Source organism: Canis aureus, chromosome 24 (assembly GCF_053574225.1).
Source record: "Canis aureus isolate CA01 chromosome 24, VMU_Caureus_v.1.0, whole genome shotgun sequence".
NCBI classification, from domain to species: Eukaryota; Metazoa; Chordata; class Mammalia; order Carnivora; family Canidae; genus Canis; species Canis aureus.
The window spans coordinates 3,398,900-3,425,702 of NC_135634.1; the positions used below are offsets into that span (position 1 = coordinate 3,398,900).

The window sequence follows — 26,803 nt, forward strand, 5'->3', positions numbered from 1 at the left end:
TCAGCCCCCACTGTTTGCTTCTCAATTTTCACATGGTGCTGTTGCCATTTTTACGGAATCATTCCTTGGTTCAACTTTTCCAACTTTTCTTGTTTTTTAGCATTTTTCATCTTAGCCAGCAGAACTTCCTCCCCCATTCTCCCAGGCTCAGAGACACCATCCTACTTGTGTACCAGATCCAGTTCCAGTATCTTCTTTCCTAGGAAGCCTTCCTGAATCTCTTAAGTGACCTTCTCTGGGTTCTCACAGCACACCGTGTAGATTACCACTTTTAATAATTACCAAATTGTTTTGAATACTCACTTCCTTGTCTGCCTTCCCAACAGGACTTTAAGAATCTTAAGTGCAAGGGGCACCTGGGCAGCTCATCAACTAAGTGTCTGCCTTTGACTTAGGTCATGATTTTGGGGTCCTGGGATCTAGTCCCACATCACATTCCCGGTTGAGTAGGAGAGCCTGCTTCTCCCTCTCTCCCTCTCTGCCTCTCCCCTCCACTCTTCAAATCTCTCTATCAAATAAATAAATAAAATCTTTAAAAAGAAGAATCTTAAGTGCAAGAATATTATTCATATTTCTGTTGCTGCATTCCCAATGATTTGAATAAATAACTAATGAATCTAAGTGAATGAATCCATATTAATAATTTAACTCATTAATCTAAAACCCAGCTAGAATAGATTTTTACATAAAATACTGAATAACATCTGCCTTATTTTATTTTATTTTAAATATTTATTTATTTATTCTAGAGAGAGAAAGAGAGAGCATAAGTACACATGAGTGGGAGCAGAAGGAGAGAAACACAAGAAGACTCCATGCTGAGTATGGAGCCAAATATAGAGCTTGATCTTGACCCTGAGATCATTACTTGAACTGAAATCAAGAGTCTGGCACCTAATTGACACAAATGCCCCACATCTGCTTAATTTTAATTGATCTAAGCGTATCTACTATATATTTGCTTTTATTTTTCAGTTGAAACTAGGCAAGGAATAGATATTTGTACTTCCATGTGCTGCTCATGGCAGCATTATTCACAATAGCCAGAGGTAGAAACAACCCAAATCTCCACTGACAGATGAATGGATAAATGAAATGTGGTATATATGTACAATGGAATGTGATTCAGTCTTTAAGGAGATGAAATTCCAATATATGTTGCAGCATGGATAAACCTTAAAAATATTACATAGTGAAATAAGCAAGACACAGGGACAAATACTATATAATTTCACATATACCTGGAATGGTCACATTAGTGGAGACACAATGTAGAATGGTGGGTACCAGGGGCTGCAGAGAGGGAGGACTGGGGAGTTACTGTATAATGGGTACTGAGTTTCATGGGAAGATGACAAAGTTCTGGATGATGGTGGTGGAACAACAGTGTGATGGTGATGATGGTGACGGTTGTACAACTGTGAATGTACTTAATGCCACTGAAAGTGGTTAAAATGGTAAATTTTATATTATGCATATTTTACCACATTAAAAAAGAATTGTATTATAACATGTTACACACACATAGAGTCTTCAGATTAGATGGATGGATGGATAGCTATGCATTAGAACTGTTTCGGCCTGGTAGAGTTAGAATGGAGGCTAGTGAACATCACACTTTGGAAAATCTGCCTTTTATTCTAGGAAACACTTGTCTCTATGTGGCCACAGAATGTCTGAGAGATTGTCTGAGGTCTGGGGGAAGGGTGTCACTTACTAGACATAGGACTCAAGGATCTCATGAGAAAGACAAACTTGTTTTTAGCCTATAATTAGGATACAGATTTTTTTTTTTTTTAATATAGGACTAAGATATAGAGAAGGAAACAGAGATCCTGGAACAAAAGCATCCTGAGTCAAGAAGTTTTGCAGGATAGGTTGGACTGAAATATGCATCAGTATTGGTAGTAACAATACCTACAGGTACAATGGAATACTTCCTTGGCCATCTCTTTAAACCTTCCCAAAGCACCTTTGTGGCCTGAGAAATAGAGGCCTAGGATGTAAAGGAAGAAAAGAAAGTGAGTCAACAGTTCTCTGTAAGAATCAACCAAAATGAGCTGGTCATGGAAAGTGAAAAGAACTCTCCTACCCAAAGAAGAAGGAGATAAGCAGCAGAAGGCAGTGGCTTGATGGTAGCAGGTGGGTCCATGCCTGTGTCCATGGCCAGAGGCATTAGAGTTGGAAAGCAGCTCAGGCAGCACTAAGGTCCAAGGGCAGCAGAACAGTGGTGATGGAGAATGTCAAAAGCAATGGATTTCATGAGGCAGGAATTGGGGAGCTGCTGGCTTCAGCTCATGTTATGTAGAAGAACCAAGAGAAGCTTGAAAGTGTAGGGACTGAGAGCACTGAGGAATCTAAATGTGAGCTATTTGAACTCATCAGTGTGTGAAATCAGTCATGAGAATTTTATATGGTATGGACATATTTATTTATTTATTTTTAAAAGATTTTATTTATTTATTCATGAGAGAGAGAGAGGCAGAGACACATGGAGAGGGAGAAGCAGGCTCCACATAGGGAGCCCGATGTGGGACTCGATCCTGGGACTCCAGGATCACACCCTGGGTCAAAGGCAGGCGCTAAACCGCTGAGCCACCTAGGGATCCCCAGTATGGACATATTTAAAATATTAAGATTGGGGTCCCAGTCGTTTGATTCTCTGCCTTCGGCTCAGGTCATGGTCCCAGGGTCCTGGGTTCGAGTTCCACATAAGGCTCTCTGCTCTCTCTCTACCTAACAAATAAGTTAAGTCTTTAAAAACTAAAATAAAATAGAATATTAAGGTTAGGGCCTTAATTTCCATAAAATGTGAGTTCATATAAATACTAAGGGAATTTGCTTTGAGTCTCTGATTAATGATTATTACATTACTTATTTCTATCCTGCACACCTTCAACATCAAGACCTGAGAACCTCAGGATTTAAAAAAGTGCAACAATTCTAGAAACTATATCTCTTATTTTTCAACCATAGATATGGAAACTTCTGTTTGAATTACCGCCACCATCTATTTTAGGACTAATTTTACTTTGAGTTAAATAACTATGTCAGTGTAAATCCAGCAAAGAGCCGGAATTAGGAAAAAAGAATTTTCTTCCAAAGAATATATTTTAGGTGCAGCCTTTTGGATGGAGGATGTATTCCTTTCTACTCCACAACTGAAAATGTTTAAAGTGGAAAACAAAAGAGTCCTACAATAAACAGTTTTCTAGATATATCTAATATTTCCAGATATATTCTCCTGGAATACTGAACAAGGAAGAAAATAACTAATCATTTCTATTTACAAGAGGAGGAAACAATAACTTTTTGCTCTGGATAAGGATGTTTCACTCAGCAGGGTAATGCCTGGGTCATTCAAAAGCAGAAAGAGAAAAGAAATGAGACAAAACACCATTTAGCAGAAGCAGGAAAAGAAAGACTCTATAATTGAAAACATTTATAGGTAAAGTAGGTACCCCTCAGGGTGGTTATTCAGCAATTTCTTATTCTCTTATAATTGTGCTTTGTGATTGATCAGCCTGGGGATAGATACTTGGTTCAAAGGGAATCAAACAGATGCTTATATTACTCTTATAATTTTTTTCTGTCCCCATTTGACAAATGAAGAATTTTTTTTTTTCCTCTCTCCATTTTACAAGTGAAGAAACTCTCGGAGAAATTAACTTACCTGGGGCTACAAGGCTAGTAAGTAATGAGGTTGGGATTCAAGAAATCTGTTCTAAACTCTCATGCTACTCACATGGGTTGCAAGAATTTATTCACCATCAGCATACCACCGAAGCTAAATGTTGATTTGCACATATTTAGATGGTGAGACTAAAATACTTACCATGTATCTATTTTGGAAATAAGTCACATTTTCGGAAAATGGGATTGGAATGTAAATGAGAATTTTTTAAAAAGCTGTAATATAAATATATCATTTTGAGATAGTGTCATAAAGAAAAACTTCAAAAAAGAGAGTGGGAGAAAAAGCACTATTTAGGGTAGCACCAGATTTCTGATTCGAGTGGCTGGAACTACATATAAGACCTTATTTAATGCTGATATTACCTCTAGTGTATGAGCATAAGAGGAAAATAATAATTTCCAAATAACTGTACTAAGGGGATAGTAAGGCTGTGTATAAATGAATGTTAAGGATGAGTGGTGTTTTGATTTGCCATGGGTAAAATTGAGGGAGAAGGATTAGATTACATTCATAGTTGTACCTTTACTGCAGTCTTGAACAGAAGCTTGCAAATGGCTGTCAGTCAACAAAGAAGTTTGTTAAGTGTCAACTACACTTCAATTAAAAAAAAAAAACTGGTTGCAAAAAAAGGTTTGTTAAGTGAATGCAATTCACTAATTGCATTATTTTACTTTTTTTTTAAATTTATTTATTTATTCATGATAGTCACACAGAGAGAGAGAGAGGCAGAGACACAGGCAGGCTCCATGCACCGGGAGCCCGACGTGGGATTCGATTCCGGGTCTCCAGGATCGCGCCCTGGGCCAAAGGCAGGCGCCAAACCGCTGCGCCACCCAGGGATCCCCACTAATTGCATTATTTTAATTGTGTTTTCAACAATATGAAGTCTTAGAGAAGTACAATATATTTTTAAAAATATTTATTTATTTATAAGAGAGAGAGAAAGGTAGAGAGAGCACAAGTGAGAGCAGCGGGAGGGGCAGAAAGAGAGTGAGACAAGGAACCTTCCTGCTGAGTGGGGAGCCGGGCTTGGGGCTAGATCACAGGACCCTGGGATCTAATCAAGAGTTGGATGCTTAAGTGGCTGAGCTACCCAGGTGCCCCAGCAATTATTTCTATCTTGGGACAAACACGGGTTTTATATTGAGTTACTGTACCTTCTATAACATGAGGCTCTATTTTAAAAACTCCATACACAGTCATCATGAATTCTCAATGTGGCAATTTTTCCTAAGGCCAGGGCTATACAAAAAGTTCTTGACTTAAGTGTTTTGTTTGATTTTTTCAGATTTGTCTAATGATTGACATATTGAGAGGACTTTTACTTAAGCAAAAGGCAAACAAGATGGATGAAGATATTTTTTTCAAGCCAGTTCAGGGTTCTTATATAAATATGGCATCAGTATTTGGGTAACAAAGTCATTTTCATTTAGGTATTTCTTTCCTTTTTTTTAAAGATTTATCTATTTATTTATTCATAATAGACATAAAGAGAGAGAGGCAGAGACACAGGCAGAGGGAGATGCAGGCTCCATGCCAGGAGCCCGATGCGGGACTCAATCCCGAGACTCCAGGATCGCACCCTGGGCCAAAGGCAGGCGCTAAACCGCTGAGCCACCCAGGGATCCCCTCATTTAGGTATTTCAAGCTGCATTTCCACTCTCTTAGCAAAGTATCAAAAAAAAAAAAAAAACACATATGTTTCTTATGTCATTAAATAGAAATAGCAGAATGTGTGTTTATTTTAAATAATATATAAAACTGTACACTACTATTATATAGTAGAAACTTCAATATTTTTGATAAAGTATAGTAGTACACATTTATTTAGAATTGAAGATTGTCTATCCTAAATTAATTCTTCATCCCAATATATCTAGGCCATTGCAGAAAAGTGTTTCCTAATTGCCATACAACAGTTCTGCAACAGGAATCATTCAAATTACCAGCTTTGAACATATAATTGGGTAGCCACATTCTTAAAGTAAAAAAAAAAAAAAAAGAACCTTTCTCCTGTGATATTCATAGATCTCAGAAATTCTGTGAAAAAAACCTCCTTCTTATGTCCACTCTTGTAATATATTACTTTCTATTTTTATATAAGTGATACTATAACATCCATCCCTAAAACATGTTTGTTTTTCTTTGATAATACCAAAAATTCATATTCATTATAAACTGTTTAAAAAAATGGGAAGAACACACAGAGAAAAACAAAACTCACCAATCAAAATTGCATCATCTAGATATAACCAGTATGAACAATTAGTGAATATGATTCTAGACATCTTTTCACACAAAAGACAAAGAGAGATAAATGATAGACATACTATACACAGTGTTTTAAATTTATCAATAAATTGGGGTGCCTGGGTGGCTCAGCGATTGGGCATCTGCCTTTGACTTGGGGCATGATTCCAGGGTCCCAGGATCAAGTCCCACATTGGGCTCCCTGCGTGGAGCCTGCTTCTCCCTCTGCCTATGTCTCTGCCTCTCTCTTTCTGTGTCTCTCATGAATAAATGAATAAATTTATTAAAAATAAATAGTTATTATATTAATAATTTTAAAATATATAAGTAAATAAAGAAATTTATTAATGAATCAGTTTCATTTTAAATTTATTAATAAATCAGTTTCATTTTATAGGAGCTTAACAGAAGAAAAAAGTGTTGAAGCAAAATTAACTATCCCTTCATATTGGTTTGGGATATGGATTTATATTATTAATGAAGCAAAAAAAACTCAAACTGAAAAATTTATTTTAAATTCTTCCTAGATTATTAGTGTCCCAGGGCACCCTACAGAAGCAAATTAATTCCATTCTGGAATTTCATAGGAATATATTGATTAAACGTTTGTCAGCATGAGCTCACAGTCCACAATTACAAACACATGGGGAATAAGCACCACATTTAAGTCAGCAGGAACAATAAACATAAATAAAACTCTAAGATCTTCAGGTGATGAATTTATCACATAGACTATGTAAGTAAATATATGAGATGTTAGAATACAAAATACAAAGAACAAGGTATAATTCAAAGAGAGTAGACAGATTTGATTAAAAAACCAAACACTGCTATTAGAAATTAAAAAAATGTATTATCAATAAAATTAAATTTTAATAAATCAGTTAAACATCAAATTAAACACAAATGAGAGATTAAACATAAGATAGAGCTAAACAAATTACCAGAGATTGAAAATACTAAAAATAAATGTACAGACATGGGGAAGAGAATATAAAATTTTTAAATACATAGAATTACAGAAAAAGAGAATAAAAAGAAAAAAGCAGAAGTTAACATTTGAAGAGTTAGAAACTGTGAGGTATACAAAAATGAAAAAAGAATTAAATACTCACATTTAGTAAGAACAGTAAGTGCAAAACGGGATAAATAATATGTCACCCATGAGATGCAGTGTATAGCAAAATTATGGAATACCGACAAATTATAAAACTGGTCAGAGAGAAGACAAACAAGCTATCAGGAAACCAAGCTATCAGGAAACACTGGCATCAGATTTTTCAACAGCAATTCTAGAAGCCAGTCAGTATACACTTGAACAATAATTTTCCAATGCAGAGAAAAAAATACTACTTGTATTAATTAAAGTAATGTAACTGCTATGGTAGCTAAAATCAGAAATAACAGTAAGTTACTACAATAGAAATTATTTCTTGTTCATGTGATGTTCAAATTGGTATTTGACCAATGAATGGTTAACTCTACAGTGATGCACTAAGGCTACTTTCATCTTGGCCTTCATTATCTTCTTGGACCTCAGACTTTCATCCAGGAGATGGGAAAAAATGTGTGCAGAAACAAAACTCTTCTTAAATACTTTGGACTTGATGTGAAAAGCTTTGCTTCTCATAATACATTGGAAAGAACTAAACATATGGGGCCACCTGCGTGCAAAGGACACCAATACACTAACCCCCCAAGTTGGGCATCTACTTTCCTGCAATCATTCTACAATGTTGAGGTGATTCAGGAATGTCTTATGGAGAGCTATCTGCGCCTCAACTGTCAACCTCTATCCTTATACCTAGCTAAATTAGCATTAAAAAATCAGAGTAGGGGCACTGGGTGGCTCAGTTGGTTAAGCATCCTTCTCTTGATTTCAACTTAGGTCATGATCTCAGGGTCATGGAATTGAGCCCTGAGTTGGGCTCCACACTCAGCACAGAGTCTGCTTGTCCTTCTCTCTCTTCTCTTCCCCCCACTTGTGTTCTCTCTCTCTCTCTCTCTCTCAAAGAAAGAAATAAAATCTTTTTTTAAAAAATCAGGGTAAAATAGAGATTTTTAAAGGCCAATGAAAACTGAGTTTACCCCCAAGCTACACTAGAGGGACTTCTGTAAAATGTTCTTTAGTAAAAAAGAAAATTATTTCAGATGGAAAATCTAAGAAGCAAAAAGGAATGAACAGTAATAATTTTTTTAAAAAAATAAGGAAAATCTAAGCACATATTAACTGCATATACAACACTAATAGTATCTATTTTTCAGAGCAAAAAAAGCTAATGTGGAATCAAAATACTGCCATTCAGAAATAAAAAGAAATTAACAAGGATGAATTTCTAAAGTATTGTATCTAGTGAGAGAAGTCAGACACAAAACATTGTGTGAACTCATTTATATTAAAATTTATAAAAGCCAAACTTATAGTGGTAGAAAGTAGATCAGAGGTTTCTAGTGGCCAGGATTGGTAGAAGGAGATTGCCTACAGAGAGACACAAAGAAACCTGGGATTATGGAAATTGTCTGTATCTTGACAGGAGTATGAATTACTTGTCTTATTGTGAAATATTGATTCTTCTTCTTATATCATATAGCTTTACTTAACATCACTTTTTTATAAGGTGGACTGCTCGGGGTGTGATGGAAATGCGTTGTGTTCATGAGCACAGTAATTACTATGATAGATAACTTTTATTGGTTGGCACTATGCAAAGAAGCTTATATGCATTCTTTTATATACTCTTTACAATAGTTTTGTATTTTCATCCACATTTTGTATGTGAAAAAAAAAAAAAAGGAAGGTTGAGGAAGATTAGGTGACCTTCCTGGTAATTTCTACCAATGAATGTTTGAGGTCTTTCTTTCTGACCTGCAAATATTCAAAGAATTAATAATACAACAATATTTTCAAAATATACAAACCTGGTGCACCCCTAATTTTAGCTTGAAGCAGAAATGCACAGATATTACTACATTGTTTTTCATTTCAGGTTTGCAACTATCCACTAGTGGCATAGAAAGAATAGAATGACTTCAGAGTCTTAAGAAATAAACAAATGTTCAGATACCCTTATGGAGTGTACTGGCCGAAGTATACTCCAGAAATACTCAAACAATAATAAGATTTAAGTTATTGGGATTCTCAATAATAGTTTTTTAAAAAAAATTTGCTTGCCTTATATAAGTCATGGAAGCCATAGCAAACTAGTTAACAATACTTACTTGATCTTGCTGCCTAGAATGTAGCCCTTATTATCTCTGAGAAATTCTCATATTTATACTTGGAGGCATTTAAAATATCAGCTTCAGAATGACATATCCTGGGATGCCTGGGTGACTCAATGGTTGAGTGTCTGCCTTTGGTTCAGGGTGTGATCCCAGGGTCCTGGGATCAAGTCCCTCATTGGGCTCCCTGCAGGAAGCCTGCTTCTCCCTCTGCCTGTGTCTCTGCCTCTCTGTTTCTCATGAATAAATAAATAAAATCTTTAAAAACAAAACAAAGTGACATATCCAATAAAGGGTTAGTATCCCAAATATACAAAGAACTGATACAACTCAACACCCCCAAAACAAATAATCTGATTAAACATGGGCAGAAGACATGAACAGACATTTCTGCAAAGAATATAGATTGCCAACAGACTCGTGAAGAAATGCTCAACATCATAATTATCAGGGAAATGCAATTCAAAACCACAATGAGATATCACTTCACAGGGATCAGAATGCCTAAAATAAAAGAAGAAACAAGTGTTGGCAAGGATGTGGAGACACAGAAACCCTCGTATATTCTTGGTGGGAATGCTAGTGTAGCCACTGTAGGAAACAGCATGGAGGTCCTTCAAAAAGTTAAAAAGAGAACTGCCTTACTATCCAGTAATCATACTACTGGGTATTTGACCCCCCAAATACAAAAACACTAAGTTAAAAGCATACATGCACTCCTATGTTTATAGTAGTATTATTCACAATAGTCAAGATATGGAAGCAGCCTAAGTGTCCATCAATGGAGGAATAGATAAAGAAGATGAAGGAAATATATATATTCATACTCATTGGATATAGAAAGAATGAAATCTTGGGATGCCTGGGTGGCTCAGTGGTTGAGCGTCTGCCTTTGGCTCAGGATGTGATTCCAGGGTCCTGAGGTCAAGTCCCACATCAGGCTCCCCACAGGGAGCCTGCTTCTCCCCTCTGCCTATGTCTCTGCCTCTCTCTCTGTGTGTCTCTCATGAATAAATAAATATTTTTTAAAAAAGAATGAAATCTTGCTATTTCCAACAACATGGATGGAGCTAGAGAGAATAGTACTAAGTGAAATAAGTCCGTCAAAGAAATAGATGATTTCACTCATGTAGAATTTAAAAAAACAAAACAAATCAGCAAAGGAAAAAAAAAAAAAGAGAGAGAGACAGAAATATCAGCTAGTGATCTGTTATCTACACAGTGGCTTAAAAGAATCTCTAGGGGAGCCTGGGTGGCTCAGCAGGTTAAGTGTCCACCTCTTGATCCCAGTTCAGGTCTTTTTTTTTTTTTTTTTAGATTTTTTTAAATTTATTCATGAGAGACACAGAAAGAGAGAGGCAGAGACATGCACAGAGTGGGGAGAAGCAGGCTCCATGCAGAGAGAGCCCAGTGTGGGACTTGATCTGGAGAATCTGGGATGACGCCCTGAGCCAAAGGCAGATGCTCAACCACTGAGCCACCCAGGCATCCTGAACTCAGGTCTTGATTTTAGGGTTGTGAGTTCAAGCCTGATGCTGGGCTCCACACTCAGCTTTAAAAAAATACTAACCAGGTTATCTAAGGTTGTTTGTTTGTTTGTTTAATCTAAGAACTTCTCATAACCAGAGTGATTGATGCTGCTTCATACAGGAAATCATTTGTATGGGGGAATAGAATATGTTGAAGTGAATCTCTTAGTCACCATAAAAGGAGTAAATTTGCCACTTTGAAGTTAGAGAAAAAGAATTTCTCAATTGAAAAAAAAAAAGAAAAAAGAATGATTTAGGAAATATACCCCAGTGTACTACTAGGAAACATTACCAGTAAGCAAGAAAGAATTCATGACCTAAACAATTTTTTAAGACTCTTATTAAGATAATAAGCTTCTGCAATAAGGATCATGATGGAAAGAAGACATGACTTTTCTCAAATATTTTGTATCCAACCCAGAGCCTGTGTGATGAAAAGAGCAATGGAGTAGTTCATGCACTCTTAGATCAAAATATTTGTTCTGTCAGTTTTACTTACTTTGTAGCTCTACATGTTCCCGGTCTACATGCTGACCAGGTTGAGACTAGGTGGAGAACATCTAAACAAAAATAAGCAAAAATTGTCAGTGTTGTTTTAATATACAGTCTCAAACCAATTAAAAATCTTACTTCACCTATTTATTGTTCACTGAGTTGTTATTGAAGGTACAAAGGCAACTTACGATTATGAAGAAAGCCAGTTTATAGAGTTAAAGACATTTCTATATATCCAGCTGACTCATTGCTGAGTTTGCCAAGAAGCTTGGTCATTTTCCCTACTTGATGCATTTGCTCATTTGTTGCCCCTCCCACCATCAAGGAAAAAGGCTTTAAAAAGTATTTGCTAAGAGCCTTCTTAGGTGAAGGAAAAAAAACAACAGCTTCAGGAAAGAAGGTACCAAGTAAAAATCATCATATATGGTCACCATTTAAATCATTATTATGAAATTATTGAACAAAATTAATTTAGGGAGTGATGGCATGAATCTGTACTAATTACAATACATAAAGTTCTGAACACAAAGCATTTATTACCCCCAGAACACACGTAACAGTCGATATTCATTGCACATTTAACATGTGCCAGTTGAGGTGCTAAGCACTTGTGTTATTACCTTATTTAATTCTCACGGTAAACCAGTGATAGTCATTGGACAATTTTTCCTGAATTTATGATTAATAATGATAGAAAACAAATCCATTAAAGTCGTTTGCATGAGAAGGCACATACATATAACCCAGAGATCAATTTGCTGAAAAGATTAATAAAAGATGGAACAGAATAAAATTAGAGGGACTGAATTAAGTTCAGAAGCTAAGAATTGAATAGTTTGTTGCAGATGGGGAAGAGGACACTATTTCTGAGTCAGTGATCACAGACTCCATTATGTCCAGAATTCAGACATTAAAACATTAAAACACAGAAATCACAAAATGTCAGCCTCATTGGCAAAGGTAGAATTTCATTCCTGAGTGTTTTAACTACTAATCTGGGAAATCAAAACCTCTCAATTCATCAGTTAGTGAATTGTTGGAATATGTTCATTTCATAATATAGAATTAACTCAATGAGCACAGGCCAATTGACAGTCTTATGATAATCTAAAATTCTCATTTCACTTGGGATAAACTGAAGAACTTTCTCTGTCTTTATGAAAATAATGGATAGGGAAGGTCATTCTCAATTTAAATAAATTTACTAGAATCAGGGAGATTACCCCAGACCCAAGAAACCTGCTAAATCCTTTCTTCATTTTCTTTAGTAAAACAGGTTAAACACTCTTTTTCTAGGGTTAACACTGCTCCTGAACAGAATGATCAGAAAATCTTAGAGAAAAAAACTAAATGAAAATCCCCTTTCTCCTTGATAGCCATATTGTTTTAGTATCTTTATTGGAAATTCTATATTTGAATAAATTATGTCTTTTGAAATATGTGTATCAGAGTATCTGTTTGCCATTGAATAATGAAAAAAGTAAATGGAAATTTTCCATATAATAATCTCTGTGATATTTCATACAACATAATTTTAGATGAAAGATATACAGAATTCTTTTACTAAGTTGTATCACAGGATAGATTCAAACCCTTTTGTGAAGTGCAGCCTTAAGCAGGCAAAACTGGTAGTCTGAGTAGATTAATTTTAGATCTAGGAGGGAAGCTAAACCTTTTTTTTCTTTTTCTACCTGTGTTATTGTTTTAATTTTAATTTCAGCATAGTTACCATACACAGTTATATTAGTTTCAGGTGTACAATATAGTGACTCAACAATTCTCTACATTATTTAGTGCTCATCATGATAAATGTACTCTTCAATCCCCTTTCTATTTCCCTTATCCCCCCACTCACCACCTTTCTGGCAACCATCAGTTTATTCTCTATAGTTAGGAGTCTGTGTTTCGGTTTGTCTCCTTTTTTCTTTGTTCATTTGTTTTGTTTCTTAAATTCCACACACCAGCTAAATTAAATAGTATTTGTCTTTCTCTGAATGACTTATTTTATTCAGTACATACCCTGTAGATCCATTCATGTTGTTGCAAGGTTTCATTCTTTTTTGCGGCTAATATTCCAGTGTGTGTGTGTGTGTGTGTGTGTGTGTATTACCTCTTCTCTACCCATACATCAATGGACATTTAGGTTGCTTCCATAACTTGGCCATTTGTAAGTAATGCCACGATAAATATGGGGTGCATGTATCTTTTCATTTTGGTGTTTTCATATTCTTTAGGTAAATACTCAGTAGTGGAACTACTGGATCATATAGTAATTCTATCTAACCTTTTGAGGAACCTCCATACTGTTCTTCACAGTGGCTGCACCAACTTGCATTCCCATCAACTTTGCATGAGGGTTCTATTTCTCCACATCCTTGCTAACACTTTTTGTTTCTTGTGTTTTCAATTTTAGACATTCTGACAGATCTGAGGTGGTATCTCCTGTGGTTTTGATTTGCATTTTCCTGATGACTAGTGATATTAAGCATTTTTTCATTTGTCTGTTGACCATCTGTATTCTTCTTTGGAGAAATACCAATTCATGTCTTCTATCCATTTATAATTAGATTACTTGTTTTTGGGGTGTTGGGTATCAGCTCTTTATATATTTTGGATACTAATTCTTTATTAGATTCATTTGAAAATATCTTTTCCCATCCAGTAGGTTAACTTTTAGTTTTTTAAAAAAAGATTTTTATTTATTTATTCATAAGAGACACAGAAGCAGACATAGGGCAGACAGAAGCAGGCTTCATGCAGGGAGCCCAGTGTGGGACTCAATTCCAGAACTTTGGGATCATGCCCTGAGCCAAAGGCAGATGCTCAACCACTGAGCCACCCAGGCATCCCAACTTTTAGGTTTTTAAATTGTTTCCCCTGCTGTGGAAAAGCTTTTTATTTGGATATAGTCCCAATGGTTCATTTTCATTTTTGTTTCCCTTGCCTAAGGAGACATATCTAGAAAAATGTTGCTATGGCTGATGTCAGATAAAGTACTGCTTGTGTTCTTTTCTAGGATTTTTATGGTTTCAGGTCTCATTTTTAGGTCTTTAATCCATTTTGAGTCTATTCTTGTGTAGAGTGCGAGAATGTGGTTTAGTTGCACTCTTTTGCACGTAGCTGTCCACTTTTCCCAACACCATTTGTTGAAGAGACTGTCTGTTTCACATTGTATGTTCTTTCCTCCTTTAATGAAGATGAATTAACCAAATAATCATGGGTTTATTTCTGGGCTCTCTATTCTGTTCCATTGATCTATGTGTCTATTTTTATGCCAGTACCATATTATTTGATTACTACAGATTCGTAGTATATCTTGAAATCTGGAATTGTGATACCTCCAGTTTTGTTCTTTTTCTAGATTAATTTGCCTATTCAGGTTTTTTGTGGTTCCATACACATTTTAGGATTATTTATTCTGGTTCTGTAAAAATGTTATATTTTGATAGGGATTGCATTACATCTGTAAATTACTTTCGGTAGTATAGATATTTTAACAATATTTGTTCAATTCATGAGCATGGAATATCTTTCCATTTCTTTGTGTCACCTTCAGTTTCTTTTTTTTTTTTTAAGATTTTTATTTATTTATTCATGAGAGACACAGAGAGAGAGAGAGAGAGAGAGAGAGGCAAAGACACAGGCAGAGGGAGAAGCAGGCTCCACGCAAGGAGCCTGATGCAGGACTCGATTTGGGGACTCCAGAATCACGCCCTGGACGGAAGGCAGGCGCTAAACCGCGGAGCCACCCAGGGATCCCCTCACCTTCAGTTTCTTTTGTTCCTGTTTTATAGTTTTCAGAGTATAGGTTTTCACCTCTTTTTCTAAGTTTATTCCTAGGTATTTTCTTATTTTTGGTGCAATTGTAAATGAGATTTTCTTAATTTATCTTTCTGCTACTTCATTATGCGTATATAGAAATGCAACAGAATTCTACACATTGAGTTTGTATCCTGTGACCTTACAGATTTCACCTATCAGTCTGAATAGTTTTCCGGTAGAGTCTTTTGGGTTTTCTATATATAGTATCATGTCATCTGCAAATAGTGAAAGTTGTACTTCTTCCTTACCTATATGGATGCCTTTATTTCATTTTCTTGTCTGATTGCTGTGGTTTGGACTCCCAGTACTACGATGAATAAAAATAGTGAGAGTGGACATCCTCATCTTGTTTCTGAGCTTGGTAGAAAAACTCTTAGATTGTCCCCATTGACTTGATGTTAGCTGTGGGGTTTTTATAGGTGGCCTTTATTATGTTGAGATATATTCCTTCTAAACCTATTTTGTTGAGAGTTTTTATCATGAATGAATGTTGTTCTTTATCTAATGTTTTTTCTGCACCTACTGAAATTATCATATGGTATTTATCCTTTCATTCGTTGATGTGATATATCACTTTGATTGATTTGCAAATATTTAACCCCCTTGGATCAATGAAATAAATTCTACTTGATTGTGTTAAATGGTTTTTTAATGTATTGTGGATTCAGTTTGATAATATTTTGCTGAGGATTTTTGCATCTATGTTCATCAGAGATATTGACCTGTAGTTCTCTTTTCTGTAGTGTATCTGGTTTTAGTGACATGGTAATGCTCACCTTCTGGAATAAATCTGGAAGATTTCCTTCTTCTTCTTTTTCTTTTTTGAGATTAGTTTGAGAAGAATAGGTATTAGCTCTTCTTTAAATATTTGATAGAATTCAACTGTGAGTCCATCTGGTTGTGGACTTTATTGGGAAGTTTTTGATTACAGACTCAATTTTATTGCTGATAATCAGTCTGTTCAAATTTTTTATTTCTTCCTGGTTCATTTTTGGGAGGTTATATGCTTCTTGGTACTTATTCATTTCTTCCAGATTGTCCAATTTGTTGCCATAAAGTTTTTCATAATATTCTCTTATAATCACTTGTATTTCTGTGGTGTCTGTTGTTATTTCTCCTCTTTTATTCCTGATTTTGTTTGAATCCTCTCTCCTGTTTTTTTGTTTTTTTGTTTTGTTTTGTTTTTGGTTGAGTCTGGTTAAAGGTTTATCAATTTTGATATTTTCAAAGAACCAGCTCCTGGTTTCATTCATCTGTTCTATTGTATGTTTGATTGTTGTTATTTTAGTTTCAATTTCATTTATTTCTGCTCTAATCTTTATTTTTCCTTTCCTTCTGCTGGTTTTGAATTTTGTTTGTTCTTTTTCTAGCTCCCTTTGGCTGTGAGAGTGAGTTGCTTGATATTTTTCTTGTTTCCTGATATAAGACTGTATTGTTAACTTCCCTGTTAGAGCAGCTTTTCCTACATCCCAAAGATCAAAAACATGCAACAGTCAGGGGTCAGTCTGAGGGTTGGGCCAGTTTTTAAATATGTTCAATTGTTATATAGTTTGGGATCTGTCTTATTCATGCACAGCTAAAGAGTGAGCCTAAACACTTGTACAGGTTCATAGAGTTATGGACTCCCCCTCTTCAGCTCTCTCCTCTCTGGAATTTCTTCCTCACCTACCTCCTGCATCCTGACACAATCTACTCCTTTTCTAGATTCCTATGGTCAGATATATAGGATTTCTATAGAACTTTGGCTTCTGGTGCCACTATTCTACTATGCAGTTGCAAAAAGAAAGAAAGAAAGAAAAAGAAAGAAAGAAAGAAAGAAAGAAAGAAAGAAAGAAAGAAGAAAGAAAGAAAGAAAGAAAGAAAGAAAGAAAGAAAGAAAGAAAGAAAGAAAGAAAGAAAAAGAAAACACCCCCCTCCCCCCCAATCTGGGTTGCCTTTCCAGATTTTGACTTCTTTCCATAAGCCATCTATTAATCATGGGAGATAGTGTCATGGGCATGTCTTCCCATGATGAAGGCAGAATTTTGCATCAACACTTAATCATCTGAAATGTCTTTATTTTGCCTTAATTCTTAATGATTTGGGGGGGGTATGGACTTCTAGGTTGACTCCTCCTCCTCCTCCTCCTCCTCCTCCTCCTCCTCCTCTTTCTTCCGCTTTAATGAAGTTGTCTATTGTTTGGTGATCTACAACTTTTATGATGAGATAGATCTCATCTTTATTAGAATTTTCCTGTATGTGTTGTGTTTCCTTCTCTGCTCCTTAATAGATCTTTTACTTTATCATTTGTTTTCTGTAATTGACAATGATGTATCCAGCTATGGTTTTGGCTTTTTGGCTTTTTTGTCTGTCTTGCTTGGTCTTTGCTAGACTTCCTGGATCTATGGGTTATTATTTTAAATGAATACAGAATTTTTTTCTTTTGGCCAATGATTCCTTGTGTGTTTTTCTGACTCACTATCTCTTATTTCCTCCTTAAGCGCATATTTGAAAGCAGCTCTTCTTGTGGGTTTCTTCTCACTGGGATTTTTCTTTTTCACTTCTAAATGTTCTGAAAGTTCCAGATTCCATCATCTGACTTCATTCCTGCTTAAGTTCTAGCTTCCTCACACATCAGGTTTGTAGTATCCTCTTAGAAGAAAACCCACATAAAATAGAAATCACTCAAATATACAAAGATAAATGGTTCTACTTCTCAGTTATTTTTATTTTGTCATTGATTATTGAGCAGTCTGATTTGTATGTATGTGTTGGTGTACACGCTGCATTTTGTGAATATGGTAAGTTGGATTTTCATCTTATAGCAACTAACGTAAATCTTTTAAACACTGTATGGCATTTTAGATCTTTGATATATAGAAACACTATCAACTAGAAAAAATTGCAAATAAAATCTTTAGTGTTTAAGAGAGAGCACAAAGGTTAAAGTCAATTAACTGTGCTGTACTTCAGATTAAAAAAAATAGCTGTATAACATTTGGGAAATCACTTAATCCATTTTTCAAATAAACACAACCTTTGGTACTCTAAAGGATTATAACATTTTCACTCTAGCACACTGCCTACATAGGAATAATTCAATTATTCATTCAAAAATATTTTCTGAATGCCTACTATATGTGCCAAGCACTATGTAAGCACTAGAAATAAAATGATGAACAAAATGTTAACATTTTCATTCAGTATGGAACTAAATTTAATTTTAACTTTGAACTCAGTATGGTGGAAACATAAATTGATACACAGTTTTGGAAAGGAGTCATGCTTTACAGACCCATTTTTAAAAACATATTTTTGACAGAGCAATGCTACTTTTAGAGTCTAAGAAATTAATTAAAATGCATTCAAAGATGTATTAGTAATAGTAAATGATAAGAAAAAATTCACATTTTCATTATAAGAGTTGTAATTAGTAAAGAATGTTATGACATATGACAACAAAATGCAATTTTAATAATGTAAAAATATTATTTACAAAGGATATTAATGGTGTGGAGAAATGCTTATGATATAACAATGAATAGAAAAAAGTAAGGTGGTTTACATAACTTGATCTTAGAGATGCAAAATAATATGCACAGAGGAAAAAGTACACCAAAGTGTTTATTGCTTGGTGGTAGAATTATTGATAATTTTATTTTCTCTTAATTATTTTTCTATTTTTTGACAATTTTATTCAGGCACAAATGAATATTGAATATAATAATGAATATAATATTGAATATAATATTGAAAATTGAATATAATATTGAATATAATATTGAGATTTTTCATTATAATGTAATATTCCTAGTATAATGAAATTTTATTTCATTTTTCTTTTGAGTCAATTTTAACATATTACTATGTGATTTACTCCTTTAAATTAAGCAAAATAAAAGTAGCTACTCAAATATATTAGTTATTTTTTTAAATTTTATTTATTTATTCATAAGAGACAGAGAGACAGAGAGGCTGAGATGCAGAGAGAGAAGCAGGTTCCGTGCAGGGAGCCTGAGATGGGACTTGATCCTGGGTCTCCAAGATCAGGCCCTGGGCCAAAGGTGGCGCTAAGCCACTGAGCCACCAGAGCTGCCCATATATTAGTTGTTATAGTAAATGGAAATAGCAAGACTTTCTTCTTAAGAAGCCAATACAGTCATATTGTTTAAAAAAAATTCAACTCTATATTTTTATGCAATAACTGTAAATAGTTATAAGATAAAATAATCAGAAGAATTATTATAAACTATAAGCAAAATAAAGCAGATGTAGCAAAAATCATATGAAGCAAAGCAAAAATTAAATTGGGACAAAGGAGCCATTCTATGCCATACTTCATGAAACCTAATATTTTATGCTTGTATCTTATGAAGAATCAATTTTTTTCAAACATCCTTAAAACATTTCCAAAAGCTGTTTTTATGTTATACTAAAAGGAAAATTGCATTAAATTCAAGGAAGCAGAAACTATAGAAAACATATTCTTCTAAATATTACAAATTAAATAAGAAGTTAGTGGCTATGGGTGACTAACGCCCAGCAATGTCATAGTTTCCAGCTACTGTAGACAGGGTAAGTCTTTCTCAGAGGCAGCACCTCTGGTAACTTATCAGGAAGCATGATTTGCTGAAAGATTTGCAGATACTTGAACATTTTATGGGAAAAATAGATTTTTTTAATATTATTTATTTTAGAGAGAAAGAAAGGGAGTGTGGGCAGGGGGAGGGGCAAAGAGAGAATCTCAAGCAAACTTCCTGCTGAGTGCAGAGGCTCAATCTCACGACCCTGAGATCATGACCTGAACAGAAACCAAGAGTCAGATCCTTAACCAACCAACCAAGCCACTCAGGTGTCCCTGTGTGGGAAATAGATTATAAGAATTCTAGGCCAAGGAAAAAAGAATATAATGTTGAATGTGACCAACTTTGTTGATATGGATGACCTAACTGGAAATTCCAAATTCAACATGCTAGTTCCAGAAACCAGGAGTGGCACCAACAGTTTGAATGAATGACCGAAACCTGGCCTGAACTGAGAATTCTATTCAATGAATTGAGATGCCAGTAGAGAAATGAATCTTAAGGCCTAAGGGTATACAAATTTTGGAATGAACCATTTATCAATTTCCTAATTGCAAAGGCCCAATGGAGACTTCCTTCACTGAAGCATTGAGATACACAACAAGGTAAAAAGTATTAGCAATACTGGAAAGCTCTAGTAGTTGTGCTCTGCATGATGGGGAAGCCAATGAGAGGTGTCTTCATAGAAATGGGTTCTCTGATTTAAGTGAGGATGATTGGATCCCAGAATAGCAGAGGCTAGAGAGCAGGGATTAACCACCAAAGAAAAAATAGACATGTTTATGTAAATGAGCAGCAGCTCTAGAATAGTATTAGAATTATATGACCCACAAAAAATTTGATGTTGGTATCATATAGGCTTCAAATAGAGAAGTAGCCTACTAAAGTCTTGTTTGATATGTATAAAACCAAACTCTCTATCATGTCAAGACATTTGTTTTGGAGCAATCTTAAAGCAATCTAGATTTCCAAAACTGATTCAATTCACAGACAAGAACCCTGTGAATTAATGGGAGGACAGGATGAATGCTCTTGAGGAAGAACATTGGGATAATCCTGTAAGTGTGCAATTGAACCTTCTTCCTGCAGCCACCTACCAAGGTAGGAGACTGGGAAAAGAGAAATATACAAACTTGTGGGAATGACTAAACACTGGCTCTAAAATGACACTAATAACTTAGGATTCAAAATGTCACCAAATTGAATGTGCTTCTCTGACCCATTTACCTGTTATAAGGTAGCCACTTTTGAGCAGTTGCCAAAACAAGAGAAACCTCTACCCCAAGTCCAGGATTCAATGCAAGCTGTTCTGCTACTTGAGCCTCATGACCTAGTAGATCCAAAAGTTCTTGAAATCTCTTTCCCTCACCAAAGGCTGAGTTTTGCTATTGCCAATGCTGAAAGCCTAGCCAAACATCACATGACACCACTACCTGGTCGTGGGGAGGGCCAGTGGCTAGCAAATTAGCTGCCATCAGTTTGAATGCAGTGAATTCCTACCATCTTAGAGTGGGACATAATTGATCCTCCTTATCTCCCTGTCTACTGTCTCCCTACAGTAGACATGTAGTTTCTATCCAAAATCATACTTCTGGCATTATTTATCCTAACTTGACGTCTTATTCACCTTATCTAACATCACATTGCTTTTGACCCAAGAACTCATTTTATAGCAAAAGAAGGAAATAGGCTTCATTCCCAAGGTATTGATTGGACTTTCTATATGTCCCATCACCTAAAAATATCTATTCTGTTAGAATGGTGAAATGGCCAATTGCAAACTCTAGTTTGCTAGCTGACAACATGTTCCAGGGCTGAGATCATATCCTCAACAGTTGTCTATAGGCTCTAAACCAGCAACCAATATATGGTACTGTTTCTTCCATATCCAGAACATGTGAGCCCAGGAATCAAGGTATAGAAATTGATTCCTCTTATCATTAATTCTCAAGACTCAATTTTTAATATAACATTTGATTTTTGTCCCCTCAACTTTAGGCTTGCCTTGTAAAGAGGTTTTAGTTCTCAAGGGTGGGATGTTTCCATCTGAGGACAAAATGATTTCAGAGAACTGGAAGTTGAAACAGACATCTGGATATTTTGGGGTCCTCATGCCAGTGACCTCACAGACAAAAAAAGAAAAAGAAAAAAAAAGAGGACTACATCTCTATAGGATGCAGTGATTGATCTCAAATGTCAATAGGAAATGGGTTTGCTATTATAGGATGGAAGAAGTGAGGACTATGTTAGGAGTATCTTGTACAGATGGTCCCAGATTTATAATGGTTTGACTTAGGATTTTTTGACTATGTGATGGTGTGAAAGCAATACGTGTTCAATAGAAACCACATTTTGAATATTGATCTTTTCCCCAGCTAGCAATAGGAGTACCATCCTCTCTTGTGAAGCTTGGCAGTACAGCCAGCTGCAGTTCCCAGTCAGCCAGATGACCATGAGGGTGAAAAACCCTAACACTGGCAACCATTCTGTCTCATAAGACCATTCTTTTTTTCACTTTCAGTACGGTGTTCAATAAATAGCATGATATATTCAACACTTTATTATAAAATAAGCTTTGTGTTTGATGAGTTTGCCCAATTGTATGCTGATGTCAGTGTTTTGGGCATATTTAAGGTAGGCCAGGCTAAGCTAAAAAGGAAGTATTAGATAAGGATATTGTGACTGGTAGGACTCTTGTCATCCCTTTTTGGGGGACGAATAGTGTTTTCTCTGATCTTATCTTCAATCACCTTTGTTGCCAGCTCCCATAATTCATTCGTAAAGTATCTGGAGTGAATTCTCTCTCCCTGAATGAATGCAGATTGATGCTTACCATTTCTTACTACAAGAGAGGATGGGAGGCCGGAGGGCGATGGGGAGGGAGGGAGGAATTGCCAAAGGGAAAGAAACGTGTTAAAGAGCCCATAGCCATATTCTTCAGAAGACCAAATTTTCTTTGTGCAGCAAAACATCTTGACAAATCATCTGACTATGGAATGATAGACTCAGGCACACAGCAAAGTCAGCTAAGAATGAGACCATTATGCTTAAATTCTTGAACAATAATAAATTATGCAATAAATGCATATAATAATAAATTAGCAATAAATGAAGGTACTGTGCTATTTTGCCACACTATCCAGAGTTGGAGGTTGGGAAGAAGCCAAGACAAGAATCCAAAGAAGAGTTACTGGGACAGGAAAATTCTGGGGAAATGATGGAAATCCAGGAGCCATGAATGAAAAGCACTCAAGTGAGAAGTTCCTCATGATGAGAATGGCCGATGAACAAAAGTGAAACATAGTCAAAAGCCAGAATAGTTCTGTGTGCCAAATATTAAAAATACCTAATAGTCAATGTGAAATTCTTCTTGACTGTGCAGTGATATAACATTATTTCCCCGGATATAATACAGGATCCTTCCACCATTCCCACCATGCACATTTCAAACAAATCTATTACACATAGCTACCCAGTGCTTTGGGGAAAGCAAGGTATCAATGCTATTTTCCACATTTGGATGGATAGTTGGAGGAAAAGGACTAGCCTCAAAGAGGCATAATGTGAAACAGATTATGCATTCCAGGAAAGCAGGAAATCAGATCAGGAAATAACGAGAAGAACCATAAGCACCACTAGAAAATCCACAGACACTGAGAGAAATAATAAGTTTCCCACTGTGCTTGGGGAATGGAGATTGAAGCTAATTTGATTTGAATATTAGTTAATAAATATTAGGAGGTGCTGATCCTTATGTCACATTTTAAATAATTATTTGAAGACAGAGAAAATAAAAATTCTACTTTTCTATTTCATAAGTGATGAAAATGGTAATTATTCCTACCAACATTTATGAGATGCCCTACTCCTTATGTGTGGGCTATATATAAGTGATTTCTTCCTAAAGAACATAGTATGGTGAGGTAAATAAAAGACTGACTTTGTAATGGAAAAACTTGACAAACATTTCAGCCAGGTAATCAAAGTTAATGTTAACAGTGGTAAGTCATGCTGACACTCTGTACCCTGTAAATAATGTGATGAAAATGGTACATTACCATCTGGTCTCCCCCACAAAGCACATAGCCCTAGTGCAAATATCATGAAAAAGTTAATTAAGAGATATTCTACAACACTCAATTAATACTCCTCAAAAGTGTCAAGGCCACCAAAAGCAAGAAAAGTCTGAGCAACTGCAATAGCCAACAGGAGTCTAAGGAGACATGGCAACTAAATGGAATAAGGGATTCTGGAACTGAAAAAGACCATTAGATAAAAACTAAAAAAAATCTAAATAAACTATGTACTCTAGTTAATGGTAATGTGTTGATACTGGTTTATCAATTGTGGCATATGTACCATATTAATGTAAGATGTTAATAATAGGGAAAACTGGGTATGGGATATATGGCAGCTCTAAGAACTATCTTCTCGATTTTTCCATAAATATAAAGCAATTCTAAAAATGTAAGGTACTTTAAAAAATGTATAGACTGCATTGATCCCCAGAAAAGTAGGGTGGGCACCCTAATACTCTGTCCTGTAGAGTTAGGGGTCTTTTAAGAGATTCTTGGTGGACCAGTTTCCTAATTATAATGGGTCCCTTGTAGCCACTTCTAATTATCACAGAATACTCAGAAAACCTTAAAACAAATATTGTGCCATAGTTTCTGATTTTTGTTGGACGTGGGGGCCTCATGAGGAAGAATATGAATTCTGTTGGAATGTAGAGTTCAGACAAATACTGACTATTCAAAAAATATTGAGATATCCAAACAATATGAGCTGTCCCCTATTCCCTCACTTCTTTTTCTCACCTGGGATGATACCCCTGTCACCTGTTCTGTGTGAGACATACTGGCAAGCTGGGTTTTCCTCAACCCTCCCCCACAAACCCAGTTTATAAGCCCTGGCTGAGTTTTGAACTAAGATTTGTACTCACTACATGTATTTCACATGCATTTAGTTTTCCTGGGCATTTCTGGAAAGGCTAGGGCTTCCTACTCATCATAGACATGGGTTTTGTGCATTGAGATTTGGAAAGTTATTGTTAATAGTTAATGTAACCATGGCTATATTTATGTTTGGATGACTCCTTGGATATTTAACTCACATCTTTGCAGAGCACGGCATGCTTTAGCAGGATCCTCTCATCCTGCAGCTCATATTGTCAATCACAGAGCCTCATCAGTTAGGGTTACTTCACTGCATTGTTATTTATGGCTTGGTATCTGGCACAGGAAATCTTGCCTATTCTTTTCCTTATCTCTGATTGTTCTTTTACACAACTAAATCAGATTTTAGGGTCAGTTCTTAACTCTATTGCCTTTGAAGTTTTTATGTTCAGAAGCATCATGCATAATACAGCACAGTGCTTTTATCTCAAAGATGCTTTTAAAGCCAATAGTTCCTACCCATTTGTGGCACTGCCTAAAAAACTATTTGGCATTGAAGCACCACAATATCAGACTTCGAAATGAGAAATAATTAGAGGCTTTAAAATGGCATTATTTAATCCAAGATGTATAATGCAAAAAAAAAAATGCTCTTGTATAACAATTTGAAAATAAATTAATGGAAATACTTTCTGTGTGTGTGTGTGTGTGTGTGTTTCATTTGATTTTGACTGTAAGTAAGTTGCATTTCAAATCCCAAACAAACCACAGTGGCCTGAATAAATCCATTTCTTGCACTTAAATTCTATTGCTTCTAATACCACTTGAAAAATATATGTATCATTCACCCAGACTAGAATTTTTGTATTTTCTCTCAGGTAAAAGATTAGACAGACACTAAACGGAAGTGTATATATATATATATATATATATATATATATATACACAAATATGTGTTTTATATTAATCTGACTATATCTCTATGTAAAATTTAGATATATATGCATACATACTTATTTTTTAATTTAAATTCAATTAGCCAACATCTAGTAGTACATTATAGTTTCAGATGTAGTGTTCAATAATTTCAATAATTTATCAGTTGCGGATAACATCCAGTGCTTATCCCATCACGTACATACACATATTTAAAACATTTCTTCTATCTTACTTTTATTACTTTTGTTAAGCTTTCCTAACATTGCTTGAGTAGTGAGAATGCTGTCTCAAATGTGACTGTTCAGATAAATCATGGTAAAGTAGATCTAGTGCATGTTCCACGGTTCTATCCAAATAGAGTGTGATCACCTAGTATTGTCCATGCTCACAAAGTCCTCTCTTCCAAAGAATTGCAACCATGATGGAATCATTAGAGGTGTAACTTCTTAAGTCATTCTTTCTTGCTGTGAACTTTTAAGCACTGAAAAGTAGAGAGATGACAAATGAGATAATAGATGACCAACTTCAAAGACATAGAAGTGCATCAGGGATCAAGGTAGCATAGCTTTTACTTGTTGGGCAAAAAGAGAAGTAGACAGACACATGGGGTGGGAGGTGACTCCTTAATCTGACAGTTGCATGAAAGGCAAGATTGAGTCTATCAGACCCTGAAATATTAGACTACATTAGAATGTAGAAACCAATTAAATATTCAGATGCTTGATTTACTTGAAATTTTGATTTATTTGAAATCTTTGGATGTTTGGCCTGATGTAGAGTTACAAGCTAAACATCTGGATGAATTGTGCAGTTTGTCTTTCCACACACACAATGTGGTGTCATGCCAGGGACGTAGAAGTGCCATAAGGATCTTTCTCCCAGATGGTGAACAGTCACAACACATCTTTCTCTCATTTCCCTTTCTGATGAGCTAGGATATGCACTGTCTGGTCACAGAGCTATCGTGAATCTTGCTTCAATGGTCATAGCTCAGAATATTGTGTTTATCAATAATGAAAATATCTACTAACTTTGCAAATAAAGCTCAGTCCATCTTCAGTAGAACTGAGAACATTACCTAGGATATAATTCTACCTATTCCCAAATGCAATTTCAGTTGCTTCCCTTGAGCAATTATTCTGTATTGTAGTGTCTTGAAGTTCAGTCCTCTGATTGGTAGCATTGATATCACCTGGGAACTTGTAAGAAATTAAAATTTCAAGCCTCACCCCAGATCGACTGAATCAGAAACTCTGGCGCTGGGGACCAGTCATCTGTGCTCTTATAAGCCTTGCAGATGATTGTGACAGTCCCTAAAATATGATGATTATTGTAATAAAAGACTCTAAACTTCCAGATCTGCTTCTCATCTTCAGATTAACTGCACCTGTG

General features: G+C 35.5%; 1 protein-coding gene across 4 annotated transcripts in view; it reads right to left on the bottom strand.

Moving 5' to 3' along the window:
• UFM1 (ubiquitin fold modifier 1) overlaps positions 1-26,803 on the bottom strand; it is a 211,572-nt gene that overhangs the window by 146,156 nt on the left and 38,613 nt on the right. For 3 of the 4 annotated variants that reach the window (XM_077868028.1, XM_077868023.1, XM_077868024.1), the window contains exon 6: positions 11,198-11,258. In XM_077868028.1, the coding sequence (XP_077724154.1) occupies positions 11,198-11,258 (61 nt within the window). Of the gene's footprint in view, positions 1-8,324; positions 9,674-11,197; positions 11,259-26,803 lie in introns of those variants that run through there. The other variant, XM_077868022.1, reaches the window with a different exon arrangement.